General features: G+C 66.1%; 2 protein-coding genes across 2 annotated transcripts in view; one reads left to right on the forward strand and one right to left on the reverse strand.

The window, feature by feature from the left end:
- RHOG (ras homolog family member G) overlaps positions 1–3,839 on the forward strand; it is a 10,349-nt gene extending 6,510 nt beyond the window's left edge. The window contains exon 2 of the mRNA XM_027701842.1: positions 2,601–3,839. Coding sequence (XP_027557643.1) covers positions 2,637–3,212 — 576 coding nt within the window. The 5' untranslated portion in view covers positions 2,601–2,636 and the 3' untranslated portion in view covers positions 3,213–3,839. The remainder of the gene's footprint in view (positions 1–2,600) is intronic.
- Positions 3,840–5,666: 1,827 nt separating this feature from the next.
- On the reverse strand, positions 5,667–16,189 carry PGAP2 (post-GPI attachment to proteins 2). The gene is made up of 3 exons (XM_027701855.1): positions 15,770–16,189; positions 7,642–7,750; positions 5,667–7,042 (listed from the first exon to the last, which is right to left on the reverse strand). Exons 1-3 carry the CDS (start codon positions 16,187–16,189, stop codon positions 6,912–6,914), a joined length of 660 nt encoding a protein of 219 aa, XP_027557656.1. The 3' UTR covers positions 5,667–6,911.
- Positions 16,190–16,788: the final 599 nt, after the last annotated feature.

The raw sequence follows: 16,788 nt of genomic DNA on the forward strand, positions 1-16,788 counted from the left end.
GGGGACAGGTTTGGGGCCGTGGGACGGCGCTGGCAGTGGGAGGGACCCCACGGGAGCGGCTGCGGAAACCCCCGGGGGCTGCCCCGGCCCGGAGCACTCACAGAGGGTTTTGCTTCCCCTTTCTGCTGAAGGAGAGATGAGTCGCTTTTCCCGTCCCGGGGAGAGGGGCAGTGGGGGGATCGCTGTGCATCACCCACGGCCTCTCCCCAGCACCCAAATCTCTGAGCATGGGGGGTCCCGCTGGGGTCGGGGTGCTGAGCCCCCTCCCTGCTCCAACTCTGCCTCCTCTGGGTCCCCTCCCGTGGGGCTGGGAAGGGGCAGGTGCCCCCCCTGGGCTGTGCCCCCCGTGGGCTGTGCCCCTCAGCCCCACGACACCTCCTGTACCCCACGTTCCGGGGGGGCAGGAGGGGTTAAAGGTGGTGCCGGCCGTGGATTTCCCGGGATAACAGAGCTGGCAGCAGGGGGGCCGGGGGGGAGGGCTGAGGGCACACTCACATTTGCCCTGTGAGTGTGGGCAAGTGGCACCTCGTACCTGGCACTGTCAGTGCCCAAACCCTCCTGTGTGAGCACCGGGGTCCCACCACGGCCCCTCCACGGGCACCGGGTGTGCCCACGTTTGCTGGGTGCTGGTGACAAACCTGGGGCCACTCTGGGGTTCCACAGCCCCAGAGGCGCTGGGTGATGGAGAAGTGGCTCCCTGTCCCCTCCTCCTTCTCCCCCTCCTCCTCTCCCTTTCCCCACAGCGATGCTCTCATGGGCACGAGCATTTCCTCATGTGCCCCATCCCCTTCCTCAGCCCTGCTGACTCGGCCCGGGCCTTTCCCGGGATGGGGATAGTGCCCACTGGGTGCCAGCTCACCCCAGGATGCCAGCGGCCAGTTTGGGGGTGCAGGGTTTGGGTTTGGGGTGACCAGTGTTGGCCACGTCCTTCTCTGGGATCAGCACAAGGCCACGGCTGGTGCTCAGGGGTCACCTCAGCTGCGTGACCCTTGCTGGGTCCCAGGACCCGCTGCCCCAATCCAGGGGATCCCCAGTGTCCCACCTCCAGCCTGTCCTGGCAGCCAGGAGACCCCAGACTGGGGGGATCCCCAGTGTCCCACCCCCAGCCTGTCCTGGCAGCCAGGGGACCCCAGACTGGGGGGCAGTGGGGACACTCAGCTGAGCCCCACTGAGTGTGTGTGTTGTGGGGTGGCTGCCCAGCAGGCAAACAGGGACCTTGGGGTGCCCATGGGGACACTGGTGACCTTGGGGTGGTGACCTTGGGGTGCCCGTGGGTGCTGGGGACGTTGCTGACTTTGGATTGCTGGGGGCTGCCGAGCCCCCCAGGCCCCGGGGGGGCACTGCACTGGTGCAAACTGGTGTGAGGAAACCTCCAGGCTGAGTTTCCTCCCAGAGCAGAGGCCGAGGGCGGGGGGTTGTTGTGACCCCCCCCCGGGATCCCGCCCGGACGAGCGGTTTCCTGCCGGGGGTGGGGACCCTGCGGTGGCCCTGCCGCTCCTGTTCCCACGCTGAGGGCTGGGGATCCCCCCGCCATGGCAGGGGGCTTGCAGGGGGACGCTGAGGCCCGGTGGGGTGTCTGTGGCCCGGGTGGGGTGTCGGTGGCCCCGGTGGGGTGTCAGTGGCCCGGCAGGGCGGGGGTCACGGCCCAGCCTCGTGTGCAGGAAGCCGCATGTCAGGGCGGGAAGAGGAAGAGCGACTTCCCCATCCGAGGGGGCAGGAGCTCGGCCCCGTCCCCCCTGCCTGGCCCTGCAGCCCCGGGGGGCTCTGGGGAAGGGGGACCCCCAACCCGGGGCTCTGGGACTGCGGCTTCTCCGCCCTGGCACCTCTGCTCCCTCCCACCGTGGTGCCACGCGAGCCGGGGTTCCGCCTTCCCACCGCAATCCCTCCGGTGGGCACCGGCTGACAGGGGCCAGATCCCGGTGGGAAAGGGGCTGCCGGCCCCAGGGGTGGGCACCCTCCTGCCCGGCTCCGTGTGGTGCCCCCGCCTCAGCCGGGCTGGGCTCGGCAGCAGGAAGGAGAGCAGGATGCGGCCCTTAATGGGAATTGCAGAGGGAACCCGAGGAAGGGAAACGTGCCGGGATCGGGGATAAACACAGCTGGGAGCGGACACCGGCCTCTGCCCCGCCAGGACCCGCCCTGGCCCCGCTCAGCGTGGGCAGGATTGGGGCTGGGACACACGGTGATGTCCCACAGGGTGATGTCCCACAGGGTGATGTCCCACACGCTGCCACAGCCCAGCCCTGCTCCTGCTCCCTGCTGTCCTGGTCCAGGCCAGGGGCAGGGTGTGGCACGGCACAGGATGCTGCCACAGCCTGGCTGGCACGGACACCCCGCCCTGGGGTCAGTGTGCTCCCTGTGCACAGCAGCCACGGTGGCACAGGCGCTGTCCCTGGGTCAGGGCAGGCAGGTCCCCACTGGGGGGGTCCCTGCACACCTCGGGGGCTGCTGGGGGGATGTGCCTGGCCAGGAAGCTCATCTGGGCTGTGGGTTGGAGGGGGAACCAAGGGTGAGACGAGTGTGACCCCCCTGCACCCTCTGGCCCCAGGGGGGGACCACAGTGATCCAGCCCCAGCCACCCCTGACCCTCTCCCTCCCCGCAGGCTGCTGAGGGGCCGTGGGGCCGCCGGGACGCCGCGATGCAGAGCATCAAGTGCGTGGTGGTGGGCGACGGGGCGGTGGGGAAGACCTGCCTGCTCATCTGCTACACCACCAACGCCTTCCCCAAGGAGTACATCCCCACCGTGTTCGACAACTACAGCGCCCAGAACACGGTGGACGGCAGGACTATAAACTTAAACCTGTGGGACACGGCCGGCCAGGAGGAGTACGACCGCCTGCGGACGCTTTCCTACCCCCAGACCAACGTCTTCATCATCTGCTTCTCCATCGCCAGCCCGCCCTCCTACGAGAACGTCAAGCACAAGTGGTACCCCGAGGTGTGCCACCACTGCCCCAGCGTGCCCATCCTGCTCGTCGGCACCAAGAAGGATCTGAGGAACAACCCCGAGACCATGAAGCGGCTCAAGGAGCAGAACCAGGCGCCCATCACCACCCAGCAGGGCGTCAGCCTCTGCAAGCAGATCCGCGCCGTCAAGTACCTGGAGTGCTCGGCGCTCAACCAGGAGGGCATCAAGGATGTGTTCACCGAGGCCGTGCGGGCCGTGCTCAACCCCGCCCCGGCCAAGCCCAAGAAGCCCTGTGTGCTCTTGTGACGGGGCGGGCGAGGGACGATCCTGCCCTGCCCCGGCCCCGCCGCCCCCCCGAACACCACGAGCCCCCCGCCCGCCCCGCTGCCCCCCCAGCCTCGGTGGGACCGGGGCCGCCCGCCCGAAGCCACCAGCTTTAATAATACAGACCTCGTTTGCACTAACTGGCTGCCTGCTCCAGGGGCACCGGGGCTCCCCCCGCCCTCAGGACACCCCCCCCGGCCCTGGCTGTCGGTGTCCCTTTGGGTGACGCCTCTCCGGCCCTGGCACAGCGACGCTTCCTGAGAAGGGGGTGCCCGGGGTGGCCGAACCTGCTCCTGCCCTGAGCACCCCACGGGGACCTGCCATCCCCACCCCTGCACCGGGAGGGGCATGGGGGGACCCCCGGCCCCTCTGGGCCAGCCCCAGCGTGCGCCCACCCCGGAGCATTTCACTGGCACGGCCCTGGCACGGCCCCATCCCGCTGCAGGGGCAATGCCAGGGGCTCCTGGGGGCTGTCTGGGGTGACCCCCACGCTGGGGGTGTCCGGCCCTGTGGCGAGCGGAGCTGGTGCAGCCGGAACAGGGAATTCCTGTGCCGGAGCTCCACAGGGACTCTCCTGTAACCAGCTGGCCCCCGAGCTGCTTCTGAAATAAAGACCTGCCCGTCTCCCCTGTGTCCTGTGCTCTCCTGTGCTCTCCACCTTCCCCAGGCGTGGGGACACTCCCTGGGGGGAGCTGGGCAGGACCCCTCACCCTGCCAGGCCAAGCTGAGGGTGCTCCTGGTTCCTGCTGGGGGTCTCTGCCCAGAGGGAACCGTGGCTGGGGGAAGCTCGGGGTGTCCCTGCCACGGCCAGCCCTGACCCCTCCATCCCTGTGCCCAGCTGAGCCCTCCCGGGGGGACATGGCAAGGGACAGGAGTGGGACATTGCAGGAGGGGGTCACTGCACTGGGTGGGAATGGGGACTCCTGTGGCTCCTGTGGCTGCCGATGGTGGCAGGGATGGACCGGCAGCATCCCCGGCCGCTCCCAGCCCCTCGCAGCCCCCCCGGCACGTGCTGGCGGGCGGCCGGATCCGGGGGGGGCTGGCGGGGCCCCAGTGCCGGGACACGGGCCCCTTGTCCGGCCCCGGGGCCTTCCTGCAGGAAGGGCAGAGACCCGGAGTCCGCCACAAGCCGCCTTTGTTCCCTGCTCCCGCTTCCCGGCTGCCGGGGGCCGGCGTGGGCGAGGGAGCCGCGGGCGGGGGGGCTCCGGCCACGGCCCCTTCCACGGCCCCGCCTGGGGCAAAGCCCCTCCGGACCCCCACCCTGGGCGAGGGGACACAGCCCCGGCCCGGCCCCGGGGGGCTGCACAACAGCGGGCTGGGGGGTCCCGGCTGCACCAAATCCGTGGGCATCAAACCAAATGTCCTGCTCCCACTGCGGGGTGTCCCCACAGCCACCTCCTGCTCCCACTGCAGGGTGTCCCCAGGGCCATGTCCTGCTCCCACTGTGGGGACCCCACAGCCACGTCTTGCTCCCACTGCGGGGTGTCCCCAGGGCCGTGTCCTGCTCTCCGCGGTGGGTTCCAGGGCAGGAGCGGATGCAGGGACGAGGTGGGGACCCCGGGATGCCGCGAGCGGGACACGGCCCTGCCCCGGCACGGCGGGATGAGCTCATGGCCGGTCCCCTCCCAGCTGCTCCCGGCTCGGCCCCAGCGAGGGCAGGGCCCCAGCACGGCCCCCCCGGCCGGGGTAGGGAGAACCGAGCCCCCGGGGCAGGGAGAACCGGCCCCTGCCCAGCCCCGGACGGACCCCGGCAGTGCCATCCCAGCCCTCCCTGCTCCACGTCCCGTCCCCGGGGCTGTGCCGGCCCCCGGACCCGCAGCATCCATAGGATCTGCAGGATCCGCAGCCAAGCCGGCGGCCCTCGGGGCTGGGTGGGGAACGGGCCAGCTGCGGGGTGGGCTCAGCCCGGGAGTCCCACACCCCCAGCCCGGATCCTGGCCGGCTCCCAGCCTGGCTCAGCCTGCCCTGGCGTCATCCAGCACCCCGGAGCCAGGTCCCACATCCCAGCCCCAGCCCAGCCAGGGGCCGGAATCCACACCCCAGCCATCACATCCTGCATCCAGGATTCGTATTCCAGCTTCAACACCCGGGACCCACATCCCACATCCCAGCCCCAGGGATCTGGGGCTTCAACACCCGGGATCCACATCCCACATCCCAGCCCCAGGGATCTGGGGCTTCAACACCCAGGATCCACATCCCACATCCCAGCCCCAACCCCAGGGATTTGCATCCCACACCCCAGCTTCAACATCTGGGATACACATCCCACATCCCAGCCCCGGTTCCCAGGGTCTGTGTCCTGTGTCCCACTCCAGCTCCCACCCTGGCCTGTGGTCCTGGGATGGGCTGGGACAGGCTGGGATGTGCTGGGACAGGCTGGGACGCACTGGCCGTGCCGCTGGGAGCAGTGTGGATGTGGAGTTTGCCAAGAGCTCACAAAAATACCCAGTGCTTTATTTCCACCCAAAGCCACGGCGCTGAGGGGGCAGCGCGTCACAGCATGCAGGGACACGGATGGGGCCCATGGATGGGGCCCACGGGTGGGGACACCAGCGATGCACACAGGGCAGCACCCAGAGCCAGCCCGGCCCCGGCTCAGCCAGGGCCCCACAGCTCCTGCTGCAGGAGGCTCTGCCCAGCCCTGGGAGCACAGGGATGAGCACCGGGACATCCCGGGGGACTCTTGGTGGGGAAGGGCAGGGAGGGACCCTTGCCAGTCCTTCCCGGCTGGGTGTGGGGTGGGACGAGCCCTGACAAGCGCAGAGCTCCCCAAAAACACGTCAGCTCCAGGTGCCCCTTCCAGCAGCGCTGCCAGGAGGAGCCTGGGGATCCTGCCAGCCCCCAGCTCCCACCCTGCCGTGCCCACAGTGCCCTTGCAGCCAGAGCCCACGCACGGGGGACGCTGCTGGACCCCAGCAGTTCCCAGCTCCAGCCCCACAGCACAGGGGAATCCACGTGGATATCGGAGCAGGGACCTCCAGCACCAGCCCCCCTGCCCTTCCTCCCCAAACTGGGCTGGAACTGGGGCACAGCCCCCCTGGGAGCAGCCTGTGCTGCTGGGGGGGGGTTTCTGGGAAAGGCAGGAAGGAGAGTGTGGGTGCTCCCACACCTGCCATGCCCTCAGTGCCTCGCTCCCTGCAGTCCCTGCACGGCTGGCACCTCCCTGCTCCCCTCCCAGGAACTCAGGCACGGATGGGCCGGGATCCTGCCCCAGTCCCATGGGAGAGCAGCGCCCAGAGCCAGCCCAAAAGGCCACCAGCCCTTTCTGAGGGCTTGTCCCCAGACCCCCAGCCTGGGGGAGGAACCACAAGACCCCCCCAGGCCAAGCAGGGCAGGGCCGGCCCCCCACGCCCCGATGCCAGGAGCAGAATCCCGCTCTGCCCGGAGCATCCCCCAAGGAAACAGGGCCCTGTCCCTGCTCCGTCCTGCCCTCCCACAGCTGGCAGGGAGCCAGAGCAGGGGGGCCCTGGGAAGAGCCCCCAGCTCCACCATGTGAGGGCTGCAGGCACAGCCAGGGACCATGCCAGGATCCCGGGAGGATCCCGGGGGGGCCCAGGATCCCGGGAGGATCCCCGGGAGGATCCTTGCAGCAGTTCACAGCAAACCCCCTGCCCCGGCAGGAGAGGGAAGGGGCTCCCTGCCTGCCCCAGGAGGAGCAGCCCCCAGCAGCGGGGCTGGCTAGAAGTGCTTGTCCTCCAGCAGCGAGCTCACCACCAGCTCCTTGTTGCCGAAGTCCCAGAAGGCAGTCATGTGGAAGGCCATGTTGGAGAGGACAACCAGGTACTCCAGGAAGGCGAACACGGTGTACACTGCAGGGGGGAACACAGCAGGTGAGGGCAACACACACGGCTGGAGCTGCCCTCAGGGCTGGGGGGTCCTGAGGGCACCTCCCTGGGACAGGAGGGCACAGGCTGGGGGGCTCGAGCCCCACGGGAGGAAAGGGGCAGTCAGACACCAGCCCTCCCAGAGGAGCCCCCCTCGGCTGGGATGTGGAAAGGGAGGCATCACGTTGGGAGGGCATTGGACATCAGGAATAAGTGTGAGGAATTAGGAGGATTAGTGCCATGGTCTAGTTGATATGGTGGTGATCAGTCACAGCTTGGACCTGATGATCTCAGAGGTCTTTTCCAACCTATTTGATTCCGTGACTGAATTTTTGGACATCAGGACAAACTTCTTCACTGAAAGGGTGATTAAGCTTTGGCAGGGGCTGCCCAGGGAGGTTTGGAGTGCCCATCCCTGGAGGTGTCCCAGGAAGGCCTGGCCGTGGCACTCAGTGCTCTGGGCTGGGGGACAAGGTGGGGATGGGGCACAGGGGGGATCCATGGGTTGGGAGGGCTTTTCCAGCCCCAGTGATGCTGTGATCCCCCAGCCCCTCCCTGCACAGCCCCCCTGCCCCTGCCCGCACCTCCGGGGCCGCAGTACCAGTTGTGGTGGAAATACACACACACGGCGAACGCGAACGTGATGAAGGTGAAGAAGAAGAGCAGCTGCTTCCACTTGTACGACTTGCGCTCCTGGAAGAGACCCGGAGCTGGGTCAGTGCCCTGTCCCTGCCAGGACCCTCAGCCCTGCACACCATGGGGATGCCAGAGCAGCCATGCCTGTCTCCATCCCCATCTCCACCCCAACTCCATCCCCATCCCCATCCCCATCTCCACCCCTATCCCAGGGAAGCTCTGCCCTGGCCCCACACAGTCCTGGGGGGTTTCTCTCTGTGCCCTCCCAAAGGCCCAGGGCTGCCCTGTGGCTCTGGCAGGGCCGTGCCCTGGGGCACAGGGGGGGATCACGGAGCAAGAGGAGCCACGGGGGCCCCAGCAGACGTGGGGTGCCCGTGGGCAGTGCTGGGGTGCAGGAGGGGCTCCCCCAGGACCTGCCAACGGCTGTACCCGCCGCAGCTCCCGCGGCTGCAGGTGGCCCCGGCCCCCCAGGCGGGCGGAATTCAGCGGGGGCTGCACCCCCTCACCCACAACTGCACCAGGGAGGAGGAAACCACATGAAGGGGAGGCAGCTGGGGCGGCAGAGCTGCTGCCCGACCCTGCCCTGGCACTGGAGGGGCCCCATCCTGCCCCTCGGCACCACCTGTGACAGGCAGGGGCAGAGCACAGGGATGCTGCCAGCACCCCACACCCCAGCATCCCACACCCCAGCACACCACAGCCAGCACCCCAGCACCCCAGCACCCCACACACACCCCAGTACCCCACACCCAGCACCCCACACCCAGCCCCCCACACCCCAGCACCCCACAGCCCAGCACCCCACACCCAGCACTCCACACCCCAGCACCCCACACCCCAGCACCCTACACTCCAGCACCCCACACCCCAGCCCCCCACACCCCAGCACCCCACACCCAGCACTCCACACCCCACAGCCCAGCCTGCTGCTCCTGTGCCAGCAGAGTTCAGCCCTCCACAAGGGGGGCAGCCCAGGGGCCAGGCCTGTCCCCCACAACACTGTCCCCCAACCCACTGTCCACCACCCCCAAAGCCCCTAGGAGCCCCCCTTCCTCTCTTTCTCCCCTGACACTGAGGGTCACAGTTAAGGAAACACACAGCCCTGGGGTGTGCAGGGAGCCCCAGAGCACAGGAACCAAGGCTGGAGCCCACGGAGGAGGCAGGGGAGCCCTGGGACAGGGGGAATGCAAGGGGGTCTCAGCCCCACACGGCAGGTTGGGGATGCCACAGACAGCCAGGGCTGTCACGGGTGGGAGGGGGATTTCCCCCTCCTCCGACGCTTCACGTGAGACAGAAATTCCATTTTGAGGGAGTGCTGAGAGCAAGGAAAATTTAAATTGCCCCATCACAGTTTCCATCACCCCCCGGAACGCACTGGGGGCTCAGCCCGGGAGGAAAACCCAGAGAGGAAGGACGGGGCCCTTTCCCATGTGGGGACACGCCGGTGACGCCACCTCCACCCCGAGGGGCCCAGCAGGTCCTTCCTGCTCGGACAGAGGAGGGTCCTGCCCCATTCCTCCTGTCCCAGCGGCTCCTGGCAGCTGGGATCAGGGAGGGTGCGGGGTGGGAGGAGCAGCGGTGCCAGCCGGGGGTGATGCACCCCGAGCAGCCGGGCTGAGGGCAGGTTTCACTCCGGAAACGTGGCTCACAAACAGCCCTGTTTGCACCCCGGTCCCACGGCAGCACAAACGGCTGAGAGCTCCCAGCACAGGCCCTGCCCGGGGCTGCACCCCCACAGCACCCCCACAGCCCCAAAGCCTGGGGGCAGCTGGACCTCCTGGGATCATGGAATGCTTTGGGTTGGGAGGGACCTTAAAGCCCATCCAGTGCCACCCCCTGCCATGGGCAGGGACACCTTCCACCAGCCCAGGTTGCTCCAAGCCCCGTCCAACCTGGCCTTGGACACTTCCAGGGATCCAGGGGCAGCCACAGCTTCTCTGGGCAACCTGGGCCAGGGCCTCCCCACCCTCCCAGCCAGGAATTCCTTCCCAGTATCCCATCTAACCCTGCCCTCCTTCAGCTTAAGGCCGTTCCCCTGTAAATACTCTCTCTCCCTCTTTCTTGTGGGCTCCCTTCAGGAGGAAGGTCACAATTAGGGCATCCCAAAGCCTCTCTTCTCCAGGCTGAACAATCCCAGTTCTCTCAGCCTTTCCTCACAGCAGAGCGGCTCCATCCCTCTAATCTTGGTACCCTCCTCTGGACCACCTGGGGATACCCCCTGAGGGGACAGAGGGGGGGATCCCCACAAAGTGGGGCTGTGGGAAGCAGGGACATCTCCTGGTGCTGCCCGAGCCACGAGCAGGACAGAGGGTGCAGCCCACACCAGCGAGCAGTGGGCAGCTCCTCTCCATCCAGCAGCTCCTGGAGCTCCCATCGCACTTCCCAAAGTGTGGGAAGGCCTGTTCCCACCTCCTCCTCCTCCTGCAGCTGGGAGGTGGTAACACTCCAGCTCCCACATCCCCCCGTGGTGCCCTGGCTGTGCTCAGTGTCCTGCCCGTGCTCCTGCAGGGACCTTCCCCGAGGTGCCACATTTCAAGCCAGCGGCTGCTGAGAAACCTCTGCCCACCGTGGGCATCTGTCCCATCATGTGCCACCTCCCAGCCCCTCCTCCTGCCCCTGGGGACCCTGCTGGTGCGACCCCCGGGGCACTGGGCTGAGCTGGCCTGCCCGGGCATTAGTGATTAACACCTAATTATTAACACCTAATTACCCACGGGATAATCCTGGGCCCAGACTGGGAGAGAGGGAGCACAGAGGGCACCCAGAGGTGCAGGGTCGGGGTGCTGAGGTGAGCCCGGGGTGGTCACTCCTGTGGGGGCACCTCGGGGTCCTGCAGCAGGAGCAGGGGCAGTGCCCTGGAGAGGAGCTGGCAGCTCCAAGCAGCCTGGCAGGAGCCCCACACCTCCACCCTCCAGCTGCCTGGGGGGAAAGGGGGATGAGAAACCCCCGAGGAAGGGGCACCAGGCTCCCCCCGTGCCCTGCCTGGGGCTGGCACAGCTGCAGTGCCAACCCCGGCTTCGCAATTTCCTCCTGGCACGACAGAGCGGGGCACCCGTGTCCCCTGCCAGCCCCCTGCTTCCACCACCCCCAGCTCTCCATGTGTCTGGCCCAGAAAACCACAGGGAAATTCTATTTAGTGCCCAGCTGGGAGCTGAGGCACATTCCCCAGGGAATACAGACACAGGAGCAGGAGACTGGACAGTGAGGGAGAGGGGAGAGCAGCTGCACCCGCTCAGTCTGGGGGCACAGCCTGGGGGCACTGCCCTGACCCCATGGGAGGCACTGGGGGACTTCTTCTTCCATCCTGGGGCAGCCCCAGCCCTGCACACCCAGCTCCAGGGGCTGAGGGGTGGCTGGGGGTCACCATTCTCCAGGGCCTCTGGAGAGGAAGAAGAGGGACCCTGCCGAGTTCACCCCCCAGTTCCTGATGGGGACAAAGTGACATTAGCTCAGAAGGCAGCAGCTCAGCTCGCTCCCCAGGGCCCTCCCAAGCCCCGCAGGGTTTCTGGGTGCCTGCAGGAAGCCCGAGGCAGAGCGTGCAGACACAGCTCAGATATTTATAGAGGGCTGCTCTGAGCCGTGTCAGTGCTCCCAGGGCTGAGCCCACGCGTGGTCAGCGCGGTGTCTGCAGGCCCTGCTCGAGCTCCTGCCCCGGGACAGGGTGCTGGGGGGACACGGGGGTGACCCAGAGCCTGCCCTGCACAGCTGCACAGGGGGTTCCAGAGCTGCAGCCCCGGGCTGGGCTCAGCCCGCCTGCCCTGCAGGGTGGGGGGACAGGAGGAGACAGGGGAGGGGCAGAGCAGGGCCCAGCTGCACTGGCCACGGAGTGGGGTGCGTTGGGAGGGACTTAAAGCCCACCCAGTGCCACCCCTGCCATGGGCAGGGACACCTTCCACCAGCCCAGGTTGCTCCAAGCCCCGTCCAACCTGGCCTTGGACACTTCCAGGGATCCAGGGGCAGCCACAGCTTCTCTGGGCAACCTGGGCCAGGGCCTCCCCACCCTCACAGCCAGGAATTCCTTCCCAATATCTCATCTATCCCTGCCCTCTGGCAGTGGGAAGCCATTCCCCCTGTCCTATCCCTCCATGCCTTGTCCCCAGTCCCTCTCCAGCTCTCCTGGAGCCCCTTTAGGCCCTGCAAGGGGCTCTCAGCTCTTCCTGGATCCTTCTCTTCTCCAGGTGAACCCCCCCAGCTCTCCCAGCCTGGCTCCAGAGCAGAGGGGCTCCAGCCCTGGGAGCAGCTCTGTGGCCTCTCCTGGGTATGAGCCAGCCCAGCCCCGTGGCCACCACACAGCCCACGGTGTCTGCACCGGTGCCACCAGCCCTGGGCCGGGGAGGAAACGTGTCTGCAAACAAGAAGTGAAACTGCTCTGCTCTGCTGTCCTGCTCAGGCAGCAGGGCCGGGGGAAGGAGGGTTCTCAGGGTGATCAGCTGGCCCGGAACAGCAGAGCTGCCAGGCAGGACCAGCAGGGTTGCCAGGCAGGGCGGGCACTGCCACACCACGGCCGACCCCAAGGACGGGGGGCTGTGACCAGCCACAGCTGGAGGCTCCCAGGCTCCATTCCTCCTCTCCCCGGGAGCTCCCTCCTCTGCTCTGCCCCTTCCCCTCGTCCTCTCTCCTGCTTTCTCTCCTCTCCCCTCCTGCAGAGCTTTATTTTCCTCTCCCTCCCCATTAACCCCCCGTAACTGGAAGCCGCCGGTACTTCCCCATCAGGAGCCGGTTCCTCCCCCCCTTCCTGCCCTGGCACAACTGCAGTTGCAACACGAGAAGCTTTTGCAAGACGAATTCCTGTTCCTCAGGGCCAGCTCCTGTCCCTCACACACGGAAACCCCGACAGTCCCGGGGAGCTGCTCCCTCTCCAACAGGGTTAAAAGCAGCGCCAGACTCGGGGCTGGGAGGGACACGGACCCCCTGCTCCCTCCTCCACACAGATCCAGCCTCCCAGCTCTTCACAAGGAGCTCGTCCTGGACACGGTCCCAGGTCTGGCCCTGCAGGAACCCCGTGGGGACTCTTGGTGGCTTCCTCTGCTGAAGGACAGGACACCGCAGGACCGGAGCTGTCCCCTCCCTGTCCCCTCCTGTCCCTCCGGGGCCGGGGGCAGCAAAGGTGAACAAAAAGTCCCCACGAGGGACACGAACGGAGGCAGGATCTGTCCCCGGGGTGCTGTGACCCACAGGGAGGGATCACCTGTGCCCTGGCCTGGAGCAGCCCCATGAACCCCAGCCCAGGGAGCTCGGTTGGCACTGCCCAGGCTGTCCCTGCTCCCAGAGCCCGGCAGTGACACTGGGATCAGGCAGGAGGATGTGCCAGTGGCACCTCCTGCAGCCCTGCTGTCCCTCCCTGCCGAGCCAAGGCAGCCACGGGGGTCACAGGAGCTGGGCCAAGCCCACTGGGGGCCACCAAGGAACCCAGACAGAAGTGGGACAAGCTCCAGGAGACCCCGCTGGGGCTGGAGGATCCATGGGAGCGATTCCCAGCAGGAGCCCGGCTCAGTCACGGGACAGGGCAGATCTGCAGACCAAGGGTGACAGTGCTGGACGTGCCTCACCCTGACACATCCCGTGTGGGAGCTGTGTCACCCCACAGCACCTCCCCTTCCTCCTCCCCGGAGCTCCCCCGTCACCCTCACGCCCCAGCCAACAGCTCCATCCCGTGGCCCCGTGTGGGGCTGGCACAGGGACAGGGCAGGGCTGGCCCTGAGAGCTCCTCTCTGCTCGGGGAGACACCCAGCTTTGGGGTGACACCCAGCTTTGGGGTGACACACCCCCCTCCACGAGCAGGGCAGTTCCAGGGTAGGAGGAGAAAGGCAGGTGGTGGCACCGTGCCACGGGTGGCACGTTCAGTCACCCTGTCACTGTGTCCCCTGTTCCTCCAGGGTGAGCAAATCCCTCTGCTCCTCGGGTAGGGGAATCACGGAATCATCAAGGGTGGAAAATTGCTCTGAGATCATCGAGTCCAACTGTTCCCCAGCACTGCCAAGGCCACCCCTGACCCCTGTCCCCAAGTGCCACATCCTCCGTGGCTGTTGAATCCCTGCAGGGATGTGACTCCACCCCTGCTCTGGGCAGCTGTGCCAGGCCTGGACAGCCCCATCCAGGAAAGAATCTTCCCAATATCCCACCTGAGCCTCCCCTGGCACAGCCTGAGGCCGTTCCCTCTCCTCCTGTCCCTTGTTCCCTGGGAGCAGAGCCCGACCCCCCCCCGGCTCCCCCCTCCTGTCAGGGGGTTGCAGAGCCAGAAGGTCCCCCCTGAGCCTCCTTTGCTCCAGGCTGAGCCCCCCCAGCTCCCTCAGCCCCTCCTGCTGCTCCAGCCCAAAGCTGCCCCCAGCATTCAGGGTATCCCACCCGTGCCCAGGGCAGGGGAGATGATCCAGCCCAGGCAGGGACAGGGCAGTGCTGGGGAGGAGATCCAGGGCCTTGGAGGTCTCTCCAAAAAAACAAAGAGAGGCCAAAAAGAGTGACATAAATAAAGGAAGCCACGGGAAAGCTGCCAAGGAATGACTGTGAGCTCCTGATATTCCCACATCACTTCCCAGTGAGCAAGGGGAACCCCAGCACCTCCAACACTCCCTTTCCTAGGGAACCTTACAGCCAAACAACTGCTGGAAGCTTCTTTTCCAGGTCTCTGGAGTGAGGCAGCCCAGGGACAGGCTCGGTGAACTGGTGGAAGGGAGGATGAACAGGGATGGAGTGGGAGCTCCGGGACTGCCAGAGCAGAGCCCTCCCAGGGCTCATCCTGCTGGGACAGGGGGGCTGAGCAGACCCCGAGCACAGCACCCCCTGCATCCCACATCCTGCTGGGACAGGGGGCTGAGCAGACCCTGAGCACAGCACCCCCTGCATCCCACACAATCCCTTTGGAGAGGCCTGCTCCAGCCCCAGGATCCGGGCACACAGCTCCCAAGGGCTCTGCTCTGCAAAGGATCACATTCCCGGGCCAACACAGCCCTGGGGACCCTCCCCAGTCAGCACCGGGGACCACCAGGGCTGCACTGGGATCTGCTGGAGAGACTCATCCCGAGGGGAAAGGACAGGGGGATCCAGGGAGCCCAGAGCTGCAGGAGAAGCCGAGGGTGCAGGAGCCACGTGGGCACAGAGGCAGCTCCCACACAGCTTCAAACCTGGAAGTGCTGCCCAGGGTCCAGGACAAACCTGGAAGTGCTGCCTTGCCCAAGGTCCAGGACAAACGTGGATGTCCTGCCCTGCTCACAGTCCAGGACAAACCTGGAAGTCCTGCCATGGCTGTGCCAGTGCCCACAGCTCAGCACACGTGTCACACACCAGCACAGCACAGAAGCTGCATCCAGGCCTTGGAATCCAGGAGCCCCTGGCTGGATCCTCCACCAGACCCACTGCCCACCCAGCCCATCCTGCACTCCCCAAGGACAAGAGCCAGAGCCAGCCTGCTCCACACAGCCACTCCAGGAGGAAAGGGAAAACAAATCCTGCTGCTCCCAGCTTGCAGGACCAGAAATTCCCAGCACAGGGGAGGCAATGCCAGCTTGGAAACAGATATGGAGAAGGGATCAGCAACCCTGACCCACTGGGATGCTAATGGTGGTTTTCCATATCAGCTTTAATGGAAAACTTAGACACTGGGAAGAAATTCTTCCCTGTGAGGGTGGGGAGGCCCTGGCCCAGGTTGCCCAGAGAAGCTGGGGCTGCCCCTGGATCCCTGGAAGTGTCCAAGGCCAGGTTGGACGGGGCTTGGAGCAACCTGGGCTGGTGGAAGGTGTCCCTGCCCATGGCAGGGGGTGGTACTGGATGGGCTTTGAGGTCCCTTCCAATCTAAACCCCTCTGGGATTCTGTGATTCTATGATAAAACCACAAAATAGGAAATGAAAAGATTCCTCCCCACCCTGCTGTGGTAAACCACGGATTTTGGAGGCTGTTTCCCAGTTTCACCTGCTGCTGTTGGCACCCCCTTAGGGTCATTTCACAAGCAAGGGCAGCCAAAGCCCCCCACAGCCAGCCCAGAGCCCCCTTCCAGCTCCCAGATCTGCCCCAGAGCCCCTGCCCAGCACAGCACCAGACCCAGCTCCCAGCAGAGAGAGAAGAAAGGGAAGTGTCTGTACCTCGGGACTTACTGTGTGTTTCTTAGTCATCCTCCAGAGGATGCAGGTGAGCAGCATGTGGCCCAGGGCCGACGAGATGAACACAATGAAGGCATGTTCATGGATTGCTGCAGCGACAAGACAACAGTTTTCCTGCTCAATCCCAGCCAAGAGCACAGGGGGGACACGGGGCAGGGTTTGGGAGGGTGAGGGACTGCCCTGGGCAGGGGGTGGTCCTGCTGGCAGCCCCACAGTGCCCGAGTGGTGCTGAGCCCCCAGTGGGGTCCTCGCAGGGGACAGGCACAGCACAGCTCCATAACCTGCCTGTGGTGCCTCGTGGCCCCCTGGAAGGGGACACAGGTTGCTGGAACAGCAATCCCAAAGGGCCAGGAGGGTGTTTGTGTGCTCACAGGGCTGGAACCTCAGGGAGCAGCTCGGCATCACCACTGCTTTTAGGGATGAGGAAACCAAGGCACAGAGGGCAGGGGGTACAGACTGGGCCAGTCCAAAATCCTGGAAAAGTCCATCCTCTGGCCTCCTGCATCACCCACCTGCCAATCAACACCACCAGCAGCCTCGTCCCCAGCACTGGGGATGCCTCGTGCATCCCAGGAACAGGATCAGGCTGGAAATGCAGCTGGAGCAGCTCCTGAGGCCCCAAAGCACCTGCAGCCCCTGCCCCTCAGGGGAGAGATTGTCACAAAAGTGCTGCTGTGTCAAAGAGGTTCCCAGCCCCTTCTCCAGGAACCCAACCCCGGGTTGAGCTCCTGACCAGCACAACACCAGGAATGACTGTCCCTGTCTCCCCTCCTGATCCCAAGGGAAGGGAAGCACACGAGGTGTGAGAGGTGAGATCTGAGCCGTGTCCCACAGGGAGGATTAACCTGAGCCCCTTTTCATCCCAGCAGGCAGCTCAGGGCTGGAACTTTCCCCACAAACCTGGGATTAGTCTGAGCTGAGGATCTGAGAAACTGGGTCAGGCTCAGCTCCCAGAGTGGCTCTGTCCAGGGACACCTTGGCCTCCCCCTCCCAGAGCTGTG

The sequence above is a fragment of the Neopelma chrysocephalum genome, unplaced genomic scaffold (genome assembly GCF_003984885.1).
Source record: "Neopelma chrysocephalum unplaced genomic scaffold, ASM398488v2 Primary Assembly neopelma1_170, whole genome shotgun sequence".
Lineage (NCBI taxonomy): Eukaryota > Metazoa > Chordata > Aves > Passeriformes > Pipridae > Neopelma > Neopelma chrysocephalum.